This window comes from Prunus dulcis, chromosome 8 (genome assembly GCF_902201215.1).
Source record: "Prunus dulcis chromosome 8, ALMONDv2, whole genome shotgun sequence".
NCBI lineage: Eukaryota > Viridiplantae > Streptophyta > Magnoliopsida > Rosales > Rosaceae > Prunus > Prunus dulcis.
The window spans coordinates 3,070,813-3,092,742 of record NC_047657.1 but is presented as its reverse complement, the minus strand read 5'-3'; the positions used below and the strand labels follow the sequence as shown (position 1 = coordinate 3,092,742).

At 35.7% G+C, this 21,930-nt stretch overlaps 4 protein-coding genes and 1 pseudogene across 6 annotated transcripts; all 5 read right to left on the bottom strand.

Moving 5' to 3' along the window:
• Positions 1-2,413: 2,413 nt before the first annotated feature.
• Positions 2,414-3,379, bottom strand: LOC117637435 (germin-like protein subfamily 1 member 16). Of its 3 annotated transcripts, none has more exons than XM_034372318.1 (2): positions 3,253-3,379; positions 2,414-2,991 (listed from the first exon to the last, which is right to left on the bottom strand). In XM_034372318.1, exons 1-2 carry the CDS (start codon positions 3,377-3,379, stop codon positions 2,414-2,416), a joined length of 705 nt encoding a protein of 234 aa, XP_034228209.1. The 3 variants fall into 3 exon arrangements, with proteins under 3 accessions (XP_034228209.1, XP_034228210.1, XP_034228211.1); XM_034372319.1 differs by having other exon boundaries at positions 2,414-2,967; XM_034372320.1 differs by having other exon boundaries at positions 2,414-2,976; positions 3,265-3,379.
• Positions 3,380-5,558: 2,179 nt separating this feature from the next.
• LOC117637374 lies at positions 5,559-6,546 on the bottom strand (annotated as a pseudogene).
• A 1,033-nt stretch (positions 6,547-7,579) lies between these two features.
• On the bottom strand, positions 7,580-11,065 carry LOC117638835 (NAC domain-containing protein 82-like). The gene is made up of 5 exons (XM_034373984.1): positions 10,977-11,065; positions 9,950-10,408; positions 9,569-9,846; positions 8,675-9,337; positions 7,580-7,945 (listed from the first exon to the last, which is right to left on the bottom strand). The coding sequence occupies exons 2-5, from the start codon at positions 10,104-10,106 to the stop codon at positions 7,745-7,747; spliced, it is 1,299 nt and encodes a 432-aa protein (XP_034229875.1). The 5' UTR covers positions 10,107-10,408; positions 10,977-11,065; the 3' UTR covers positions 7,580-7,744.
• A 2,674-nt stretch (positions 11,066-13,739) lies between these two features.
• On the bottom strand, positions 13,740-17,133 carry LOC117637015 (NAC domain-containing protein 82-like). The gene is made up of 5 exons (XM_034371753.1): positions 17,054-17,133; positions 16,031-16,413; positions 15,649-15,926; positions 15,063-15,467; positions 13,740-14,380 (listed from the first exon to the last, which is right to left on the bottom strand). Exons 2-5 carry the CDS (start codon positions 16,185-16,187, stop codon positions 14,165-14,167), a joined length of 1,056 nt encoding a protein of 351 aa, XP_034227644.1. The 5' UTR covers positions 16,188-16,413; positions 17,054-17,133; the 3' UTR covers positions 13,740-14,164.
• A 974-nt stretch (positions 17,134-18,107) lies between these two features.
• On the bottom strand, positions 18,108-21,590 carry LOC117637016 (NAC domain-containing protein 82-like). The gene is made up of 5 exons (XM_034371754.1): positions 21,486-21,590; positions 20,454-20,869; positions 20,066-20,343; positions 19,399-19,803; positions 18,108-18,715 (listed from the first exon to the last, which is right to left on the bottom strand). Exons 2-5 carry the CDS (start codon positions 20,608-20,610, stop codon positions 18,500-18,502), a joined length of 1,056 nt encoding a protein of 351 aa, XP_034227645.1. The 5' UTR covers positions 20,611-20,869; positions 21,486-21,590; the 3' UTR covers positions 18,108-18,499.
• Between the last annotated feature and the right edge of the window lie 340 nt (positions 21,591-21,930).

Genomic DNA, 21,930 nt, shown 5'->3' with positions numbered 1-21,930 from the left:
AACAGTTTGTACCCAAGAACAAAATAGACAACAAAATACCAAACAAACAGTTTCTACCTAATAACACATGTGTTAACCAAGACATAACAGAACATAAAACCAATATTCAACCCATAAAAACACATTCAGATGCATTCTCTGACCCAAAACACATGTGATAACCAAACTGAGAAGAGCTTTTTCAATATCTCCATGGCTGAAACTAGGGGTGGACATCGGGACCAGAAAATCGGAACACCGAACCGAATAGGTGAAAAAAAATCGGTTGACCAGAAAAGTCAACAAACCGGACCGAAACCAGACCAAACCAATTCCAACCGGTTACAATTCCGGTTTTACACCCCACTGCACCGGACCGGACCGGTCATATATATATATATATATAATTTTTTTTTTTTTACAAATTTTTAAAATCTAATGCCATATTTTAAATTTAGCAGTTAGGTTTCTTGCAATATGACCCATCTCCCTCCAAGCCACTGTAATTTCATCCACATTAATAATAGTAGGGTGTTCCAAGTAAAGTACAATCACTCTTTCAAAGCTAAAAGGCACCAAATGACACTATTCAAGTAGCTGAGCATCACTATCTATACACATTTTTTTACAATTTTGTATCCCTGTCACAACTACTTGGTCATGGTAGCCAAGCTCTTTTGCATAATCATATCTCTCTCACAAATTTATGTAGTCTAGAAGACACCAATCCAAATAATCAACAATCCCTCCCCCCTCAACATAAAAACCACCACTCATTGAGGTTTGGGGACTTTACCATTCTACCTCCATGGTGTACTTCAAAGGTGACTATTCCTTTGTCATTTGCACAACATAACATATAAAAAAACACACTTTAACCACTGCCTAGTCATATGTACAGTTTAAAAAGGACAACACAATCTCCAAACCAGTAAATAGATATGGAGCAAGATTCACAAGCAACTAACATTTTTAAGGTACTAAAAGAACCTTTAAACAACTAGTAAACAGGAAAACAAAATAGCAAGACATAAGGGACCACAATAATTTTTTATTCCAGGCTTTTCAAACTGAACACCTTTGAATCTAACCCAACAAAGCAAGCAGACAATAAAGAAGCTTAAACCTGGACCACATTCTATAAATCTCTTGCTTTCATCGATTCCATTTCAAAAGAGAATGATCACTTACTGTACTCGGGTTGAGAACTTCCTTTCTTTCTCGGCACCATCATTGTCCTTTTCAATCTCTCAAATATTCGTGCTTCTCCCAAGATTTTGATTCTTCTGCAATATTTGCTCCTTCTCAGATTTTCAAATCTCTCTCTCTCTCTCTCTCTCTCTCTCTCTCTCTCTCTCTCTCCCCAATTATATGCTCCAAACCCTAATTCCCAAATTATTTCGACTAAGGATATTGACTATGCTCAACAATTGGCCACCGTGGGTGCTTTTACCATAATAACCCTGCCACATCGGTATGTTTTTTATAGTATTCTGAATGGTGTTAACGGTGAGGGAGTAAAGTGGAAGACAAAATCACGGTTAATTGAGTTAAATAGGCCACTTTAACTTTGGTGGGGTAAAGTAAGATTTGGCCAAAATTTCATGGGGGTACTATAGTAAATAAGCCTATATTATATAATATAACAATTAAAAAGCTGCCTTAAATAATTAAGTGATGAAATTGACAAAAACTTTCATTCATGTCAGCTAGTTTACGCATAAATGGTTTATCCATTTCCGAAGAGAAGATTTAAGCCAAACAAATATATAAACAAAGTCCTTTAGCTTTCAAATTACGTGAACTAAATTTAAAACTTGTCCAGAAACTATTTATGTATAAAAGCACTTTGATCACATTTTTAATTACCAAAATTTCATACCGGGGATGGAGATGCGGATGGGGACAGGGGCGAGAATGGGGAGTAAGGACGGGGATGGTATTACTCCTAACCAGCCTGTTACCATCTCACATAGATTTGTGTTTTCTTTTACCATATTCTACATGTAACATTTTAAAACCCATGTTTTAATCTTAACCATCAATATCGATCCGAAGGTTGAATTTGATGTTCACACGCAACTAGCTGTCCTCAAGGGAGAAAAATTTCTACCTGATTTGCCCTAGAGCATGGGCCAAACTAATCAATGTTAAAATGGCAAGGTTCCTCCATTTTAGTATTATTAAGTTGTCATAATATGTTTGTTGAAATAATGCATAACAGTATGAAATTATATTATTTCAAAACCCAAAGGGTAAGTATGAAATTATGTTATTTCAATCTTATTCAATTAATATTACATCATAGTAATTTGTTGTAGGTACGTAGTGAAAAAACATATTGGCCAACTTAATACATCCAAACAAGCACATCGATTGGTTGTTCTTTCCTTGGCCTTTTATGCTTTTCGCATATGATTATTGTTGTATTTTACTAATTGTTGTCGTACCAGAACTGTTTCTGAAGATAGTCAACCACATTGCCGTCCACTTGGAAGGCCTTGGCTAGAACATCAGGGTTGATGGGAGGCTTGGAGCCAAACACTGCATTGGCTATGGTGATCACTCCTGGGTTCTGGCTGCTAAGCCCAGCGAAGGCTACAGCGTTGACGTGTCCCACATTGAGTTGGAAGTGAATGAGGCCGATTGGGAACACAAACACATCTCCCTTGTTCAACACTTTGGTGAATAGGCGATTGCCATCACCGTTGGATGTGACGAAACCAACATAGAGTGTTCCTTCCAAGACCACAAGAAATTCGGAGGCACGAGGGTGAGTGTGAGGAGGGTTTAGGCCATTTGGTGCAAAGTCTATGCGAGTCAGGGATATGCCGAGAGTGTTCAACCCCGCTATTTGGTCCACATTCACAGTTGTCACATTTGAACCAAGCGGATTTTGTGTGTTTCTTGGGTTTTGGAGGCCAGAAAAGAAGAAATCATTTGCATTGACAAGCTTTGGGTCCTTGCAGAATTTTCCATTCACAAATACTGCGTTTGCACCGAAATATCCACCTAAGCAAAACGGAACCCACATGATATGTTAGAGAGGTGATTAGTAAGATGATCGGTAAATATAGTACAAATAGCAAATACACTGTAAGGGACAATGTATATATAATTATGTACTAATAGATTGTTCATGCATGAGAAGCCATGCAAATGCATAGTTAACAGAAAAACAATATTCATACTATTCCTAATGCCTTAAGGAAGAAAATTATTCATGTGGAAATAATTGCATGCCAGAATATAATGAATATAATTAAAGCATACCAGCAGATTTGTTGTCATTTAGTGCTACACAGAAGTCCTGAAGAGGACTGGGGTCAGAGGCAGAGACGAGGAAGGTTGCAGATGCCAATATGGCAAGAGTGCTTATGAGGAAATGAACACCTTTCATTGCAGTTGGCTTAATTAGAGAGTTTTGGTTTGAGGGTGTGGGATGAAAATCCTTCATGGGTTAGAAGCCTATTTATAGACTGGAGAGAATGAACTGGTCTTGTACTCTTGGATATGATTTTCCTTGTCGAAGCAGGTAAAGATTTGAATAATGTAGTATTTAGAGGCAAGTCAAGACTTGGTATTTGACAAAATCTCACCTTTAAGTTTAACTATTGAACAATGAATTTCCTACATATATTTTAGCACTAGAAAAAGAAAATTCAGTTGTGATAGAATTTTGAAGAACTTTGACTCAATAAAATAAGTTACCTTTTGTAAAGGGTTATTAGGGTTGTTTAATTATATGACAAGGTCAGTTGAGGGAGAATATATTCATATAATTATGATGATGAAAGACCAGGTATTAGGAGTTGTACCAAAAAAAAGAGTAGTTAGGAGATAATTATTTATTTTTTTTAATTAGGTGGTATTTAACCAATGGAAATGTTCAATGCTTATGCTATATATGGATTCATTCTACAATGAAATTCATTTCCTTATATATTAACATTGATGGTGACAATTTGCCTCGATATAAAATTTTACAGTCAGTCCACCGATTAAAAAAAAAAAACTGGTCTTGCTCAAAGCAGCCGCTGCTCCTGATTATTTCCCGTTTGGGTTAGCTGGTGGTGCTTTTTTTCTTTTTTTCTTTTTTTTTTCATGTTATGTTTTCTTTTTGGTCCTAAAACACAGATGTTATTCAGATAATTGGCAGGCACACCTGAATTCAATCTGATTCTGCTTAACTTCAAATGATGTTTACCGACATGACTGAGTAGTTTTAAACAGTCCCTCCAGTAATATTTCAAACACACAAATGTGTCATTTAATTTTTATGGAAATTAGTAAGTCGAATATATATATATTTTTTTTAATAACCCTAGTTGTTATGGTCGTAGATTATTGAATTTTCAAAGTGAGAAAGTAGAGAGAGATGAGAAGGGAGAAGAAAATGTGAAACAGATATGAAGATTATGAGAAGATGAAAATAAAAGAAAAAAAATCGTTGTCTGAAATCCACCACAATCTGTCCGGTTCGTTCGGTCCCTTTTTTCACTACAAGATACTAGAATTGAAATCGGACCAAACTGGTCTAGTTCAGTTTTTGGTTAACTCGGTCTGATTTTTGGTTATTCCGATTTTTTTCTGCTCGATTAAGCTCGATTTTTCAATTGAATGCTCAAAGAGAGAGGATAGGAGAAGGAGAGGAAAATAGAAGAAGGAAGAGAAAGAGGAAAGAGAAGATGAGTGTGTGGGTCACTGGGTCTCAATTAGGTTTATTTGCGTTTTCTTTTACCAGATTCTACATGTTGTTGATGTGTGTAACCCTTGAGCTGAAAACCTTGGAGCTAAAGTCACAAAGTTTTTTTGAATTTCATTTTATATGTTTTAATTTATGTTTGTAATGTGAGCCATTGGATCATAGTCCAAGTGGACTCTCTTTCTAGCCTAGGATTTAAGTGATAGCTTGTGACAAATGTGAGCATCTCATAGGATGATAGGAGCAATGGCTAGGATTCAATCTTGATGTAAATCTGTTAGAGAAGCATCTCACTTCTCTCTCTCTCCTGACGATATATTGGCTAGTGGAGTAGAAATGAAAAGTAATCTCCATTTTTCTATTCAGAGCAACGTTCTCTTCTTCATTCTCTCTCTGTGATTTCTTCCTTCCTCCCAAACATCCAAAATATTCAAAACTAATTACTAGAAGCTTTGAATTCTAACACATGTAACCTTTTAAAATCGATCCAACGGTTGAATTTAATGTCTGCACTAATTGCACGCAAATAGCTGTCCTCGAGAGAGAGAAATTTCTACTTGATTTGCCCTAGAGCATGGGCCAAACTTATCAATGTTAAAATGGCAAGGCTCCTCCATTTTAGTATTATTAAGCTGTCATAATAACTTTGTTGAATTAATGCATAATGTTATTTCAAAACTAAAGTATGAAATTATGTTATTTCAAAACCCAGAGGGTAAGTAATGCAAACCAACAATCTTATTCAATTAATATTACATCATAGTAATTTATTGTAGGTACGTCGTTAAAAAAATATTGGCCAACTTAATACATCCAACCAAGCACATCGATTGGTTGTTCTTTCCTTGGCCTTATAATTATTTGTTGTATTTTACTAATTGTTGTCGTACCAGAACTGTTTCTGAAGATTGTCAACCACATTGTCGTCCACTTGGAAGGCCTTGGCTAGAACATCAGGGTTGATGGGAGGCTGGGAGCCAAACACTGCTTTGGCTATGGTGATCACTCCTGGGTTCTGGCTGCTAAGCCCGGCAAAGGCTACAGCGTTGACGTGTCCCACATTGAGTTGGAAGTGAATGAGGCCAATTGGGAACACAAACACATCTCCCTTGTTCAACACTTTGGTGAATAGGCGATTGCCATCACCGTTGGATGTGACGAAACCAACATAGAGTGTTCCTTCCAAGACCACAAGGATTTCAGTGGCACGAGGGTGAGTGTGAGGAGGGTTTAGGCCATTTGGTGCAAAGTCTATGCGAGCCAAGGATATGCCGAGAGTGTTCAGTCCTAGTAGGTTGTCCACATTCACAGCTGTCACATTTGAACCAAGCGGATTTTGTGTGTTTCTTGGATTTTGGAGGCCAGAAAAGAAGAAATCATTTGCATTGGCAAGCTTTGGGTCCTTGCAGAACTTCCCATTCACAAACACTGCTTCTACAACCCAAAAAAAATTTATATTAAACTTTAGTGTTAGAGCTATATATTCGGAGGTAAAATCCACGTACGTAAGTGGAAACCACTTTAATGTATATCAGAGAGATGATCACTAAGATGCCCAGTAAATGCAGTACAAATAGCATTATTCATATGTAAAATTACGTACTAATAGATTTTTCATGCATAAGAAGAAGCTATAGTTAACAGAAAAACGATCTTCATAAAACTAATATCTAATGAAAATAATTCATGTGGAAATAATTGCATGCCAGAATATAATGAATGTAATTAATGCATACCAGCAGATTTGGTGTCATTGAGTGCTACACAGAAGTCCTGAAGAGGACTGGGGTCAGAGGCAGAGACAAGGAAAGTTGCAGATGCCAATATGGCAAGAGTGCTATGAGGACATAAACACCTTTCATTGCAGTTGGCTTAATTTGCTAGGTAATAAAGATTTGGTTTGAGGGTGTGGGATGAAAATCCTTCATGGGTTAGAAGCCTATTTATAGACTGGGGAGAATGAACTGGTCTTGTACTCTTGGATATGATTTTCCATGTCGAAGCAGGTAAGGATTTGAATATATATACTTAGTATTTAGAACCAAGTCAAGACTTGGTGTTTGATTAAATCTCACCTTTAAGTTTAACTAGAAGGTATATATTGACCAAAATTTTATATTAATTTTCTTCCTTCCAGATCCATATAGTTTAGGGTTTGAATCTTTTACTTCAAATTAATTGCTGCTTCTTTTTTTTTTCTTCTACTTAATATTATAAGTTTAAACCCAGTGGTATTTAACCAATGGAAATGTTCAATGCTTATGCCATATATGGAATGGATTCATTCTGCCAAAGAGAATGAATTATGAAACTCATTCTCCTATTAACATTGATGGTGACAATTTGCGTCAATATAAAATTTTACAGTCCTTCCACCCTCGAAATTTGAGTGCATGACTTTTTCTTCTGTTTCATTTTTCACCTTCTAGCTGGTTTGAAACTGGTCTTGCTCTCTGTTTTCCCACTTAGGGTTTTAGCTGCTGGTGTTTCTTTTTTTCTTTTTTTTTCTTTTTTTTTGCTCTTATTTTGGTCCTAAAACACAGTTGTTATTCAGAGAGTTGGCAGGCACACCGCAGTTCAATCCGACTGGACTGATGGTGCTTTAACTTCAAATGATGTTTACCAATTTGACTGAGTCCCTTTGCAAGTAATATTTCTTGAATTGGTTGGGGACTTTTTACGTGGTTGAGAGACAAATCTGTCATTTGCTTTTTATGGAAATCAGTAAGTCTTTCTGGAAATGCTAAATCCACTTCAACTCCGCCAAAATCCTTCCCTCTTTTTATTTCATTCAAAATAACTTTCCAGCCATTTTAACTAAGAATTAGCAACCCAAAAAAAAAAGTAGTGTTTCTGGAAATGCTCAGGCTAACATTTAAACTTCTAGAATTTTCCTTTGGTCAATAGTGAATAATTCATTAAACAGCCCAAAAGCAGCAAAGGTAATACAAGCTAAGAAACATAAAGGGATACATGATTGGATAATATAGTTGAAATCAAAATAAAATCCGGAATCGGTAACCATCAATGCAAAGTAAACTTGCCATAAAAATTACATAACTAAAAGAAGAGATTAGGATGCTGAGGTTGGTCGAGATCATATAGCTCCAGAAAATGGCTCCTAGAATCAGGCTCACTGCAAAAATTATATCCAACTTCACCAACTCTACCCAAGTTTTCCAAGTCTCCTAGATCTTTATATATGTTGCTTGTATTGAAATGAGGTGTAGCATTTCCCAAATGTTTGAGATTATTAAGTTCCTGCAGGATAATATGCACACATTACTCTTAGGGAAGCCAACAGATACAGATGTATGTAAGAAAAATTAAAATGTATTAACAGTATAGAATTTACACCATCTAGTTCAAAACTCATGCTTCAAGCAATGACATTCTGTAGTTGAGAAGAGTCAGATATTACTATAAGCAGTAACATATCATTGCTCATTGGAAAAACAAGAGAGCATTATCAAGAAAGCAGGAAGAGAAAGAAAATCCTCATCAGCAGAGGATAATAGAATACAATTACTCCTAGCAAAATAAAGCAGGGTTTTTCTTTACTCTCCAGCTATGGTAAAGGAAACAGTGACAAGAACCAAGCATATCTGAAAGAAGCATCCGATAGCATAAAGGCACTAATTAGTTACAGCATTTGCAAATATCTATTGGCAAGCTACAACACATGCACAGAGAGTGTTTTAAAATGATAACACAAATAGGAAAAAAAAAGACTTCTTAGTCAAATAAACACCAAAGGCATTGCAAGATTCACATAACCAAATAAAAAATCGGCATACTTATGACTGGAAAAGGCCAAGATGAAAATGGCAAACACATCAGTACATGCGGTAACTGATAACAGTACGCAGACAAAAAAAAAAATTTGAATCCAAATATTAAATCCTAATTTGCATTTCCACTTGCCACTAAAATCAAGAATGTTACATGCCAATACTACATGTAAAGAAAAGGGAATAGCGCATTACACACCTCATTTTTGCCATTATCATTCACAAGAAACTTGCTTTCTTCTGCAAAGCAATCCATAATTGGCAGGGTCTCATCACCATTAGAAGCAGGAGGGTTCTCCATTGTAACAAAATTACAGGAAACCGATTCGTTAACATTGCAAGGTGGTAAGACATCAAATCCGCATGATTCGAATGAAGGACCTACGCATATAACTTCAGGGGAATATGTACTAGGCATGTTTGCATTTTGGGCTGTTTCTAAACGACCTTTCGCCTCAACTTTTTTAGGTTCATCTATATAGAGAGTACTTTCTTCGGTAAAGCAATCAAACATTGTAATTATATCATCACCAACAGAAGCAAGAGGCATCTCCAGTGTAACATAATTACTGGAAACCGGCTGGGAAACCTCGCAAAAAGGTGGTAAAATATCATAAATGCCTGATCCAGATGGACCTATGCCAATATCCCCAACAGAATGTGCATTAGTAACAGTTGGGCTGACATTATTGCAAGGCAGCCCAAGATCTGGCTCAGACGTGATTGCAACTTGGACTGCTTCTGAAGTAATTTCAACCTCATCATCACTCCAGTCTTCCTCTTTAAAGGGTGCACCATATTGTGCACCAATTCTTGGCCCTAGCCCTTCTTTTTGGAAAATCATGCAGAGCACATATGAGTCCTGCAACATCAAAAGAGACAACTAAGATCAATATCAACTGACCAACCATCAGCAGCAATATAACAAAGAATAAGGGAATGGAAATACAACATGATCAATCCAATTTGGATGCATGAAAAAATTTTAATCAGTTGCAGCAGAAGAAATTTGATTTGTTTAACATCCCACAAAAATTCCATTGAATAAAAAGGAAGAAATAAAAATAATTAAAGGAGGAAGAGTAGCACTTACCAGAGGCACACCCCTATCAGCCAGGCCCTGATCTTCAAGCCTATACTCATGCATAACCCAATTTGTTCGATCTCCTGATGGGGCTCGACCCGTATGAAAAATTAAAGTTTTTATCCACCCAACAATTTCACCACTGTAAAGAACGGATCTATCCTTTCCCGTGGTCTTCCAGTAACCACCTTCAGTGGCACGTTGAATTCTATTCCCACTACGATATTTCTTTTCTCTCGGACAAAAGAAATACCATTTCAGATCTCCACAATCCCAGCAAGATTTGTCTGGAAAGGAAAAACAAAACACAGTAAGAAACTAAATAATATAAAGTATGGAACTAGATGATAGATAAGGAATTCAAAGGCGAGAAAGTGAAGTGACCTATACCTGGAAGATCCCAAGGATCATACTTGTAAATGTCAACCTCTGCAATGACTTTAAAACCAAGCCTTTTCCCCAGTAACTTTCTCTTCAAGTAGTATTGCACAAGCTCAACATCAGTTGGCTTGAACCGAAACCCAGGAGCCAAGGATGATTTCCCCATGAGAGTCCCCCTATCTAATAAGAACCCTTAAATCTCAAACTAGAAAAAACTAGAAATTCCTTCACTTCTTAGAACCCTTAAATCTCAAACTAGAAATTCCTCACAAGAAGTGAAGGAATCAAGACCTCACAAGAAGTGAAGGAATCAAGACCCCCTCCTCCAAAGAAAAGGAGAGTCAAGTCCAGTCCCGAAACAATATCCTCCGCAACCACAGTCTGCCTCGGTTCATAAAACAAAATGCTCTAATAATTGATGAATGTTCCTTGTTGTGATCAAAAGACATCGGGTGCAAAATGAAGACCCTGTTTCCAACATTATTACACATAAACTTCGTTAAGCAACAGAAAACCAAACGCAAAATAACTACGAACTAAGCAATTAAAGACAGGAAACAGTAAACTCTTTTATATATAAAAAAAAAATTTCAAGACAAAATCATACAAATGATCATCTAAACCAGAAAGCAATAAAATTGGAAACCCTAATAAAAACCCACAAACCCTAGCAAGCAAAAAGAAAGAACGATAAACTCGTAAAATGAGCAGAATTCTCGAAACAAATCATACCAAAATCATAAAACCCAAAACCCACATAAAAACACACAAACCCTAGATCGCAAAAAGAAAGAACCCAAATTGAAACACAGAATCAACGTATGCGAATAATCTCCTTAATTATATTCAATATTCAAATTCCGTCACCTACCCACGAACCCGTAAGAGATAACAATATTTGAATTGACGAAAAAAAACTACATTGACCAAAAACAAAGACCTGAACGAGAGAGAGAGATAAATAAAGAAAATGAATCAAAACCTAGAAACAAGAACCAGAGAAATTGAAAATTTGAATCGAAAGAGCGAGAAATACCTAAAATGGAGAACGAGATTGAAAGGTAGGAACAGACGACGACCGAACTGAGAACACAGCAGTAGAGTGCGGAGTGTGTTGTTTTCGTTACGCTACTTGGTCAATTTATAACGCGGTTAAATCTTTATTATTTACTTTATTGTCAGAATAATTGTTTATTTAGTTTTGGACCCAAAGAAATTGTCTTTGTTCATTTTATGGCACAAAACAAATAAATTTAAAAAGGAGTTTCTTATTTGTTTGGGCCAGCCTAAATATGGGCCGGACCGGGCCTGGCCATAAACCCTTACTCTTTCAGTTTAGAAAATTAGAAGTTAATTGGTTGTTTGTGAGTAGATAAATTGAACTAATTAACAGTTTTGTAGAGTGAGAATTATTGAATCTCCGTTTTGTGGTTTATATATTGGCTGGGTTGAATTGTTTTAATTCTTTTATTTCAAGCAAGAAAAAAAAAAAAAAAAAAAAAGGGTTTTCGACCCAAATGGCCCTCCAACTTTTGCCTCAGTATTGTTTTGGTCCGCCAATTAAAATTTTCTTTTCAATAGTCCTCTAACTCTTTATTTGTATCAAAAAAATCTCACCGTTAAAGACTGTTAATATTGACTTTAAATTGAAAGGAAATTGTCCATAAAAATTAAAGAAAAATATTATAAAACTTTTATTAAAAAAAATAAAAGAAAATTGAATCACGCCAGCCACGTGTTTTTTTTTTTTTTTTTTGGAGCTGAGAATGACTTAAAAATTAATTTTTTAAAATTTTCTATTGTTTAAATTAATTTAAAAAGTTCAATCAAATAAATACAAAAATAAAATTACGAAAAATTTAAAAACTGTAACCGATGAACAATCAAACCCAGATTTTTGTGTGGAAGGGGAGAGGGAGAGTGAGCGCTGAGATGGGGGAATGGTGTCGTGAGAGGGGGAGGGGGGGTTTGTGTGTTATTACTTTTTAAAATTTATGGTTTTTTTTACTTTTGTTTTAAATTTATAATATTTATACATTTTAATTTTAATTTTAATTTTAATTTTAATTTCTGCTGTATGATTAAAAAGTTCAATTTATCCCTAAAATTGGAGCACGTGATTCAATTTAACTGAAAATTGAATGGTAGGACCGTTTTGATACCAAATGAAGAGTTGGAAGACGATTGAAATAAAAATTTTAGTTGGTGAACCAAAATGCTATTGGAGCAAAAGTTAGAGGACCGTTTCTGTCAAAAACCCAAAAAAAAAAAAAACATACAAATTAAAAGAAAATGTTTCAAATTCATCCAATTTGAATTTAGATTTGCGTTGAATGGAATTGGATTTTAAGTAAATAACAATTAAGAGAGAGTGTAAATCTCCATTTGGTAAAGTTCATTAGAAACCTCCATTACCCCCATTATAAAAAATATAAAAAAATTCATCAACAATATCACATTATGTTAAGGTTCCATTGCTAATGTACTGTTGATTGCTGGTTAAAGTTCATCAACGACCTCACATTTGACCCAAAAAAATGTACTGCTATTTATTGCTGGTTGCTGAAATTTTGACCAGAAAAGGCTATTGAAAGTTTGATTGCAAAAACCCAAACAATTTAGATTAGAATAATGCTACTCTTACCACATTTGTATACCACATTCTCATATCACCTTATGTGGCAGATGAGGTGGACAGCCACATCAATTAAAATTAGGAAAATGCTAGGCTTACCACATTTTTCATACCACAATTGTACCACATTTCTAATAGAGGTGGGCCCCATTGTATTAAAGAGGTTGTGGTACAATTGTGGTATGAAAAATGTGGTAAGCTTAGCATTACTCTTAAAATTATTTAGAATAATACTAGTCTTACCACATTTTTTATACCACATGATGTGACAGCTGATGTGTAAATACCACATCATGTAAAATACTAGTTTATGTCTTTCTAATTTTATTTATTAAAATACACTTCATTCATTTAATTGATGTGGCATATGATATGGATATGCCACATCATGTGGTATAGAAATGTTGGATAATAATGTGGTAAATGTAGCATCACTCTTTAGGTTAACCTATGAAGCTGATTTTTCCACTCCTTTTTTATTTACTTACACTCTCTTTATTGAAAATTGTATGTTCTCACTCGTCTTTTAAAAGTCCATTGTCACTCTTCGTAAGGCTAAAGCTTGTAAGTGCGATCTCGTCGGGAAAGTGAAATGAATAGATTGCATGAGTAAGGTGCGATCTTCCAAAGTTAAAAATTAGAGTTTTGCTCCACATGATGCTAATATCATCAAAATTTGCGTTGGAACTTACTCTTGGGATGGCTATTTATTTATTTATTCTAATTAATTTTCAGAAATCCTCACTTCCGCATGTTGTCTAGAGTCATGTTTAGGCCAAACTCTACTACGGACAGGGAATGTGCGACTCACTTCGAACAGGTTTGATTTGATCTCTTTGAAGATTTGTGTGCCGGAACACATACAATATTTTAAAGAAAAATAAAAATAAGGTAAAATCAAATCTTTAAAGATTAAAATTAAAGAAAAACGCTCAGAACTTGATAAAATAAACATTTTAAAAACAAAATGAAAAAACATTTAAAAAGTTCAATTCATTATGTTAAATTCAACAAAATATTGAAGCAAATAAATAAATAAAACCTCGCTAAAATAGTTTTTAAATATAAATAAAAAATGTTCAAATACTAAGATAATATGATTGAGGCAAAAGACCACAAAGAATTTCTCAAAGCAAAAGCAACAATAACACCAGTACACGTGAATAAAAAACCATAAGCCAAGTCACACAACCTCTTGATTATAACCTCAACGTTACCGACCCAAAAGAAACACACTACGAAAGTACACAAGCATAGTTTAAGCGTAAACCCTCGTAAAAGATTATAGTAAAACAATACGGTAATCCCAGGTAAACCTGATAATTTTTAATACAACACGGTAAACACAATTTTCAGTACCGTTCTGTCCCAACAATGAAAATGAATGTGCAGAGGCAACTCAAAGTTGTGTCTGATAAGTTGAACTTCTGAAAGTTAGCAAACTGGTTAACAAATTTGATCTGAAGGACTGGAGAGCAAAAATAATTTCAGAAGTTATCAAACACATTCAACTCGTCTGCAACTGGAAAAGGCATCTCTCCCATCAAAGTAGGAGGCTGAGTATATGTCGAATCAGGGCAATTCAACGGTTACCAAGATAGATCATCCAGCTCCAAGAATTGCTCATTGTCGCCTAGCTGCATTTGAGCCGGAGCACAGATTGAATTATGCACATTGGAGAAATTATATCCATCTTCACTCACTCTAGCCATCTTCCCCAAGTCCCCTAAATCTTTATAAATATCATCACTATTGAAATTGGGTGTAGCACTAGCATTTCCAGAAGGAATGACATTACCAAGCTCCTGCAAACCGTGAAGAAGTTTTACATTAGCATACATTAAAAGTTTAAAGAACATTAGCAAGATAATTAATTTGTACTAATGTACTTATGGAATCATTTTTTTTCTTTCAACAGATATAATGAAATTTTCAAAATTGAAATTCAAAGCCATCAATCTATTTTAAAACTCTAGCTTCAAGAAATAACATTTGCACTATAATTAATAACATTTCATTTCTCCATGAATAAAGAATAGGAAAATTTGCCCTCCATCCATGGAAAAGTAAACAGAAAAACAGTCAGAGAAACATCAAACCTCTCCAAAATAAAGCAGTATGAAAAAGGAAAAAGGAACCAATTAGGATGCTGAGAGAGAGAGAGAGAGAGAGATGAAGGAAATAACGCAAACCACAGATGCACGGAATTTGCAGAGCACACAAGACCCTCATCAGAAAAAGAAAAAAAAAAAGGCTAATTTGTCTCTTTCAACAACCTGGATGACATCAATGACAAAAGTAAAATATACCCAACTATATTATGCCACATTAGCACATCTGAAATTGGAAATCTATGGCACGAGCAGAGTGTCACAACATAAACCTATCCTGATTGCATAAATTAGATCATGATTTGCATTTCCACTTGCTGTAGATCAGGAATGATATATACTACATGTAGAAAAAAGAGAAGGGCGCATTACACACCTCATTTTTCTCATTTTCTTTCATTAAGGAAGTGCTTCCTTCAGTGAAGCAATTCAACATTGACAAGATATCATCATCGGAACCATGAAGCTTCTCCATTGTAACATGATTACTGGAAACCAATTGGTGAACATTGCAAGAAGGTGGTAAAACATCTGATATGCATGATTCAGAAGGACTTGTGTGTATACCCTTTGGGGAATGTCCGCTAGTAGTGATGGAACTATTACAGTTGCTCGGCAGTACAAGGTTTGGCTCAGACATATTTTCATGCAGGATTGCTTCTGAACAAGTTTCAACTTCATCATCAGTCCAGTCTTCCTCTTTAAAGGGTGCACCATATTGTGCACCAATTTTCGGCCCCAACCCATCTTTTTGGAAAATCATACAGATCACATATGAGTCCTGCAACACCAAAAAGCCACAAAACTTATTCAACAAAAACCCCACAAGCCATGAAAATCAGTAAAACAAATTGTATGAAGTAAGAAAAAGTAACATTACAAGTCCAATTCAGCAGCATGAAAAAATTCCATTGAATAAAACCCTAAATAAAAATAATTAAAGGAGGAAGAGTAGCACTTACCAGAGGCACACCCCTATCAGCCAGGCCCTGATCTTCAAGCCTATACTCATGCATAACCCAATTTGTTCGATCTCCACGTGGGGCTCGACCAGTGTGAAAAATTAAAGTTTTTATCCACCCAACAACTTCACCACTGTAAAGAACGGATCTATCCTTTCCCGTGGTCTTCCAGTAACCACCTTCAGTGGCACGTTGAATTCTATTCCCATTACGATACTTCTTTTCTCTCGGACAAAAGAAATACCATTTCAGATCTCCACTTTCCCAGCACGATTTGTCTGGAAAGGGGAAAAAAAAAACACAGTAAGAAACTAAATAATACAAAGAATGAACTAGATGATAGATAAAGAATACAAAGGCGAGAATGTGAAGTGACCTATACCTGGAAGATCCCAAGGATCATACTTGTAAATGTCAACCTCTGCAATGACTTTAAAACCAAGCCTTTTCCCCAGTAACTTTCTCTTCAAGTAGTATTGCACAAGCTCAACATCAGTTGGCTTGAAACGAAACCCAGGAGCCAATGATGATTTCCCCATTTGAGTCCCCCTACCTAATAAGAACCCTTAAATCTCAAACTAGAAATTCCTCACAAGAAGTGAATGAATCAAGAACCTTTCCTCCAAAGAAAAGGAGTTTCAAGTCCAGTCCCGAAACAATATCCTCCGCAACCAGAGTCTGCCTCGGTTCATAAAACAAAATGCTATAATAATTGATGAATGTTCCTTGTTGTGATCAAAAGACATCGGGTGCAAAATGAAGACCCTGTTTCCAACATTATTACACATAAACTTAGTTAAGCAGCAGAAAACCAAAGGCAAAATAACTACAAACTAAGCAATGAAACACAGGAAGCAGTAAACTCTTTTATATATTAAAAACTCAAGACAAAACAACATCGCAAAAAATTGATATTTGAATTGTCAAAAAACCTAATTGATAATCGATATAAAATATTCAACAGCAAGACACATTGAATTTAAAAGAAGTAATCCCACATACGAATCCTCAAAATAACCAGATAGGAAAAAAAAATTCAAACCCAGATCGTAAAATGAGCATAATTCACGAAAAATATCATATCAATAATCGTAAAGCAATAAAATTCAAAACCCAAAAAAAAAAAAAAAAAAATTCCACAAACCCTAGATCGCAAAAAGAAAGAACCCAAATTGAAACACAGAATCAACGTATGCGAATAATCTCCTTAAATTGTATTCAATATTCAAATTCCGTCACCTACCCACGAACCCGTAAGAGATAACAAAATTTGAATTGACGAAAAACAAAGACGTGAACCAAAACAAAAACAAAAATGCGTGAGAGATAAATAAAGAAAATGAATCAAAATCTAGAAACAAGAACCAGAGAAATCGAAAATTTGAATCGAAAGAGAGAGAAATACCTAAAATGGAGAACGAGATTGAAAGGCAGGAACAGGCGACGAGCGAACTGAGAACAAAGCAGTAGAGAGCGGAGTGTTTTGTTTTCATCACGCTACTTCGTCGATTTATAACGCGTTTAAAGTTTTATTATTTACTTTCTGGCCAGAATAGTTGTGTATTTAGTTTCCGACCCAAAAAAATGTCTTTATTTATTTTATGACCCATATTTATTTTTTTACCCCAAAAAAATTTTAAAATGAGTTTCTTATTTGTTTGGGCCAGCGTAAATATGGGCCGAGCCTATCCGGTAGTAAGAGGCTAGGGCCAACTCTAATTCAAAACGACGACGTAGCAAGAGCTCAGGGCCAACGACTCCGTAAGCCGACGCTAGGGCACCGCTATGAGAGCAGCGTTCTTTATAAAGGGCAACATCAGCCTCTGCTCTTCGATCCAATCTAAATTTCAATGGCGTTGTGTGGTTCTGTAATTAGGGTTTCGTGTTAATATATATATATATATGAAGGAGGAGAGGGGATGATGATATTCAATGTGCAAACGCAGTACCAGGCATCTCTTGGTTTCTATGAGCGGCACTTCCACACGAGATTTCTGACTCTCTCTCCGTCTCTCACAAATGATTTATCAATTTTCCCCCCTTCTTTTTTTTTTGTGGGTTTTTTCTTTCAAAATATTCTGAGCTTTGAGATTTAAAACTGGATTTTCAAGGATTTTTTTGGTTTTTGTTATTGGGGTATTTGCTGAAATTAATTTAAAAGTATTTCATTTCGTTTTTATTAAAAGTGGGTCTACAATGTCTTGAGACTAGAATGTCGACATTTAATCCCCAAAAAAATGTATTGCTGCTTGTTGGCGTTTTGACAAGAAGAGGTCGTGGAAAATATAAGATTGGAAAAACTCAAAATATATACCTTAATGTAAAGTCCATTGTTCCCTTTTCTCGAATTGCTTGTACTAAAAAAAATGTAGAAGTTTTCACTCTTGTAAGAGAGTTTGGTTTGATCTTCCAAAGTGCAAAATTAGAGTTATTGACCCAAAGATGGTTCAGTAAAAACATAAGCCAAGTCACAACCTCATGATTATACCCTCAACGTTATTGACCCAAAAGAAACAAACTACGAAACTACACAAGTCTAGTTTAAGATTATAGACATAAAACAAGTGCATTGTAATCCCAGGTAAACCTGATAATTGTTAATACAATACAGTATTGTTCCGTCCCAACAATAAAAATGAATGTGCAGAAGCAACTCAAAGTTGTGTCTGATAAGGCGAACTTCTGAAAGTTAACAAACCAGTTAACAAATTTGATCTGAAAGACTGGTGAGCAATAATAATTACAGGAGGTCACGTTATCAAACACATTCAACTCGTCTTCAACCGGAAAAGGCGTCTCTCCCATCAATGTAGGAGGCTGAGTATATGTCAAATCATGGCAATTCAACGGTTTACCATGATAGATCATCCAGCTCCAAGAATTGCTCATTGTCACCTAGCTGCATTTGAGCAGGAGCACAGATTGAATTATGCACATTGGAGAAATAAAATCCATCTTCACTCACTCCAGCCATCTTCCCCAAGTCTCCTAAATCTTCATAAATATCATCACCATTGACATTAGGTGTAGCACTAGCATTTCCAGAATGAATGACGTTACCAAGCTCCTGCAAACCGTGAAGAAGTTTTACATTAGCATACATTAGAAGTTTAAAGAACATTAGCAAGATAATTTATTTGTACTAATGTACTTATGGAATCATTTTTTCTATTTTAACAGATATAGGTGCATATAAGAATATCCAAAAGGCTCCAGTATGTAATGAAATTTTAAAAGTTGAAATTCAAAGCCATCAACTTTTCTAGTTACGCCATCTAGATTAAACCTCTAGCTTCAAGAAATAACATTTGCACTATAGTTAATAACATATCATTTCTCCATGAATAAAGAATAGGAAAATTTGCGCAAGGAAAAGTAAACACAGAAAACCAGTAAGAGAAGCACCTGGAGAGGGGGGGAGAGAGAGAGAGAGAGGGGAAATAAAGCAAACTACAGATGCACGGAATTTGCAGAGCACACAAGACCCTCATCAGAAGAAAAAAAACAAACAAAAAACAAGGCTAATTTGTCTATTTCAACAACCTGGATGACATCAATGACAAAAGTAAAATATACCCAACTATATTGTGCCACATTAGCACATCTGAAATTGGAAATCTATGGCACGAGCAGAGTGTCACAACATAAACCTATCCTGATAAATCTATGGCACGATTTGCATTTCCACTTGCTGTAGATCAGGAATGATATATACTACATGTAGAAAAAAGAGAAGGGCGCATTACACACCTCATTTTTGTCATTTACTTTCATTAAGGAAGTGCTTCCTTCAGTGAAGCAATTCAACATTGGCAGGATGTCATCACCAGAACCACAAAGCTTCTCCATTGTAACATGATTACTGGAAACCAATTGGAGAGCATTGCAAGAAGGTGGTAAAACATCTGATATGCACGATTCAGAAGGACCTAAGTGTATATCCTTCGGGGAATGTCCGCTAGTAGTGACAGAACTATTACAGTTGCTCTGCACTACAAGGTTTGGCTCAGGCATGTTTTCATGTGGGACTGCTTCTGAACAAATTTCAGCATCATCATCAGTCCAGTCTTCCTCTTTAAAGGGTGCACCATATTGTGCACCATTTTTGGGCCCCCACCCATCTTTTTGGAAAATCATACAGATCACATATGAGTCCTGCAACACCAAAAAGCCACAAAACTTATTCAACAAAAACCCACAAGCCATGAAAAGCAGTAAAACAAATTGTATGAAGTAAGGAAATCTAACATTATCAGTCCAATTCAGCAGCATGAAAAAATTCTAATCACGTAAAACATTAAAGAATAACAAACCTTTTACAAAAGGAGAGTATATTACTAAATCACTGCAGAGTGTCAGACTAATTTATTGAAAACAAAGAAGCATACAAAATAGTGAGAGGAAGAGTGTCATTTACATGTGGCACACCACTATCAGCCAGGTCCTTAGCTTCAAGCCTATACTCGTGCATAACCCAATCTGTTCTTTCTCCTTTTGGGGATCGACCTTTATGAAAGATCAATATTTTTTTCCACCCGGAAACTTCACCATTGTAAAGAACAGATCTATCCTTTCCCGTGGACTTCCAGTAACCACACTCGGTGCCACGTTGCACTCTAACTCCAGTTGGATACTTCCTTGCTGTTGGACAAAAGAAGTACCATTTTAGATCTCCACTCTGCCAGCCAGATTTTTCTGAAGAAATAAGAAGCACAATACAGTCAGAAACTAAATGATACAAAGTAGGAAAACCAAGGTAAATGACAGTGAAGAAAACAAATAAGAGAAATTAGAATGACATATACCTGGAAGATCCCAAGGAGCATACTTGTGAATGTCGACCTCTGCAATGAAGTTGGAATGGAGCCTTTTCCCCATTACCTTCCTCTTCAAATAATACCGTACAAGTTCTACATCAGTTGGAGAAAACCGGAAACCAGGAGGCAACGGTGGTTTCCCCATCACAAAATCCAAATGTAAAGTCTCAACTATCTAACAATAGCCTTAAATCCCACTGTAAAAATTCCTCACAAGATGTGAGGAAAATAATGAACTATGATAAACAACGTCCACTCCCAAAAAAAAATTAGGTCAAGTCCAGTGCCGGAACAAGATCCTCCGCGAACACCAGAGCCTCCCTCGGTTCATAAAATAAAATTTTCCAATAATTGATGAATGTTTGTTGTTGAGATCAAAAGACATTGGATGTGCAATGAAGACCCTGTTTTCAAACATTATTAGACACGCTCAGAATAAGAAGCAGAAAACTAAACGAAACAGCACAGGAAACAGCAAGTAGGAACAATTTTTTCTTCTATAAACTTTCAAGACAAACAAACCCCATCAAAATTGATTAGGTCCCTCAAAACCCTAATTGGTAATCACTTTTTAAATATTTAACAGAAGAAATGCAACACATTTCGCATTCAAAATGCGGACCCTTCATACAAATTATATATGATGCCCATCTATTAAAAATAAATAAAAAGTCAAACCCATATCGTAAAACCATCATAATCATCTAAAAACCCATAGAAACAATCATATAAAACCCGAAAAATACAAAAATGAAAACCCACATTACTAGCCCGCCAAAGAAAAGAACGAAATTTGAACTGAGAAGAAAACCCTAAATTGACGACGAACTAAAACGCGTACATAACAGAGAATGAAGAGAGAGAGAGAGAGAGAGAGAGAGAGAGTTTTGATTTGAAAAATCAAAGGCGGGAGGGAGAGCATCAGGGCTTAAGGAGAGGAAAAATAATCAAAACCTTGAAAAAAGAAAAAAGAAAAAAAATACTTGATCGACTGAAACCAATCAAGGGAGAGAGCTATACCTGAATATGGGAGAAATGGCGATGATGGGTTGAACCGGAGAAGTGGTGGGCGAGGATTGCTTCAATGGAGGAAGACTCGAAGCGCGGAGGGAAACGAGCTACAGGTGACGACCCCAGTTTTTCAGTGCTTTTGGGGTATTTATACTCGAATCACAGCCATAGTTTCTTTATTTATTTTGTGGCCAAAATGTTTCTTTAATTATATGGGGCTGGCCCAGCCGTAGATTAAATGAATATGATGGGTCAATTAATAAATTTTATGAAATCAACCATTATCTATTATTTTCACTTGCTACTTTATTTCCCTACCCACCTTATTTTTAAATTATGTTTTTGTATAAATATCACCTGAACTTTATACATCAGTTTTAATTTATCGCCCTAAAAAAAATTTAAAATGTTTAAAATATCGCTATATTGTCAAAACTAGGGACGGAACTAGCCC

Bases quoted from the DNA above. Each gene is read 5' to 3' on its own strand.
- LOC117638835 (XM_034373984.1), bottom strand. From the start codon at position 10,106: ATGGGGAAATCATCCTTGGCTCCTGGGTTTCGGTTCAAGCCAACTGAT. The intron at 9,847-9,949 runs GTATAGGTCACT...TTTCCTTTCCAG, and splicing joins TGATCCTTGGGATCTTCCAG to ACAAATCTTGCTGGGATTGT. The intron at 7,946-8,674 runs GTGTGTAATGCG...ATTATCCTGCAG, and splicing joins ATGATAATGGCAAAAATGAG to GAACTTAATAATCTCAAACA.
- LOC117637016 (XM_034371754.1), bottom strand. From the start codon at position 20,610: ATGGGGAAACCACCGTTGCCTCCTGGTTTCCGGTTTTCTCCAACTGAT. The intron at 19,804-20,065 runs GTAAATGACACT...TTGGTGTTGCAG, and splicing joins CTGATAGTGGTGTGCCACAT to GACTCATATGTGATCTGTAT. The intron at 18,716-19,398 runs GTGTGTAATGCG...CACGGTTTGCAG, and splicing joins AAGTAAATGACAAAAATGAG to GAGCTTGGTAACGTCATTCA.
- LOC117637435 (XM_034372318.1), bottom strand. From the start codon at position 3,379: ATGAAAGGTGTTCATTTCCTCATAAGCACTCTTGCCATATTGGCATCT. The intron at 2,992-3,252 runs GTATGCTTTAAT...CGTTTTGCTTAG, and splicing joins AAATGACAACAAATCTGCTG to GTGGATATTTCGGTGCAAAC.
- LOC117637015 (XM_034371753.1), bottom strand. From the start codon at position 16,187: ATGGGGAAATCATCATTGGCTCCTGGGTTTCGTTTCAAGCCAACTGAT. The intron at 15,927-16,030 runs GTATAGGTCACT...TCCCCTTTCCAG, and splicing joins TGATCCTTGGGATCTTCCAG to ACAAATCGTGCTGGGAAAGT. The intron at 15,468-15,648 runs GTAAGTGCTACT...TTGGTGTTGCAG, and splicing joins CTGATAGGGGTGTGCCTCTG to GACTCATATGTGATCTGTAT.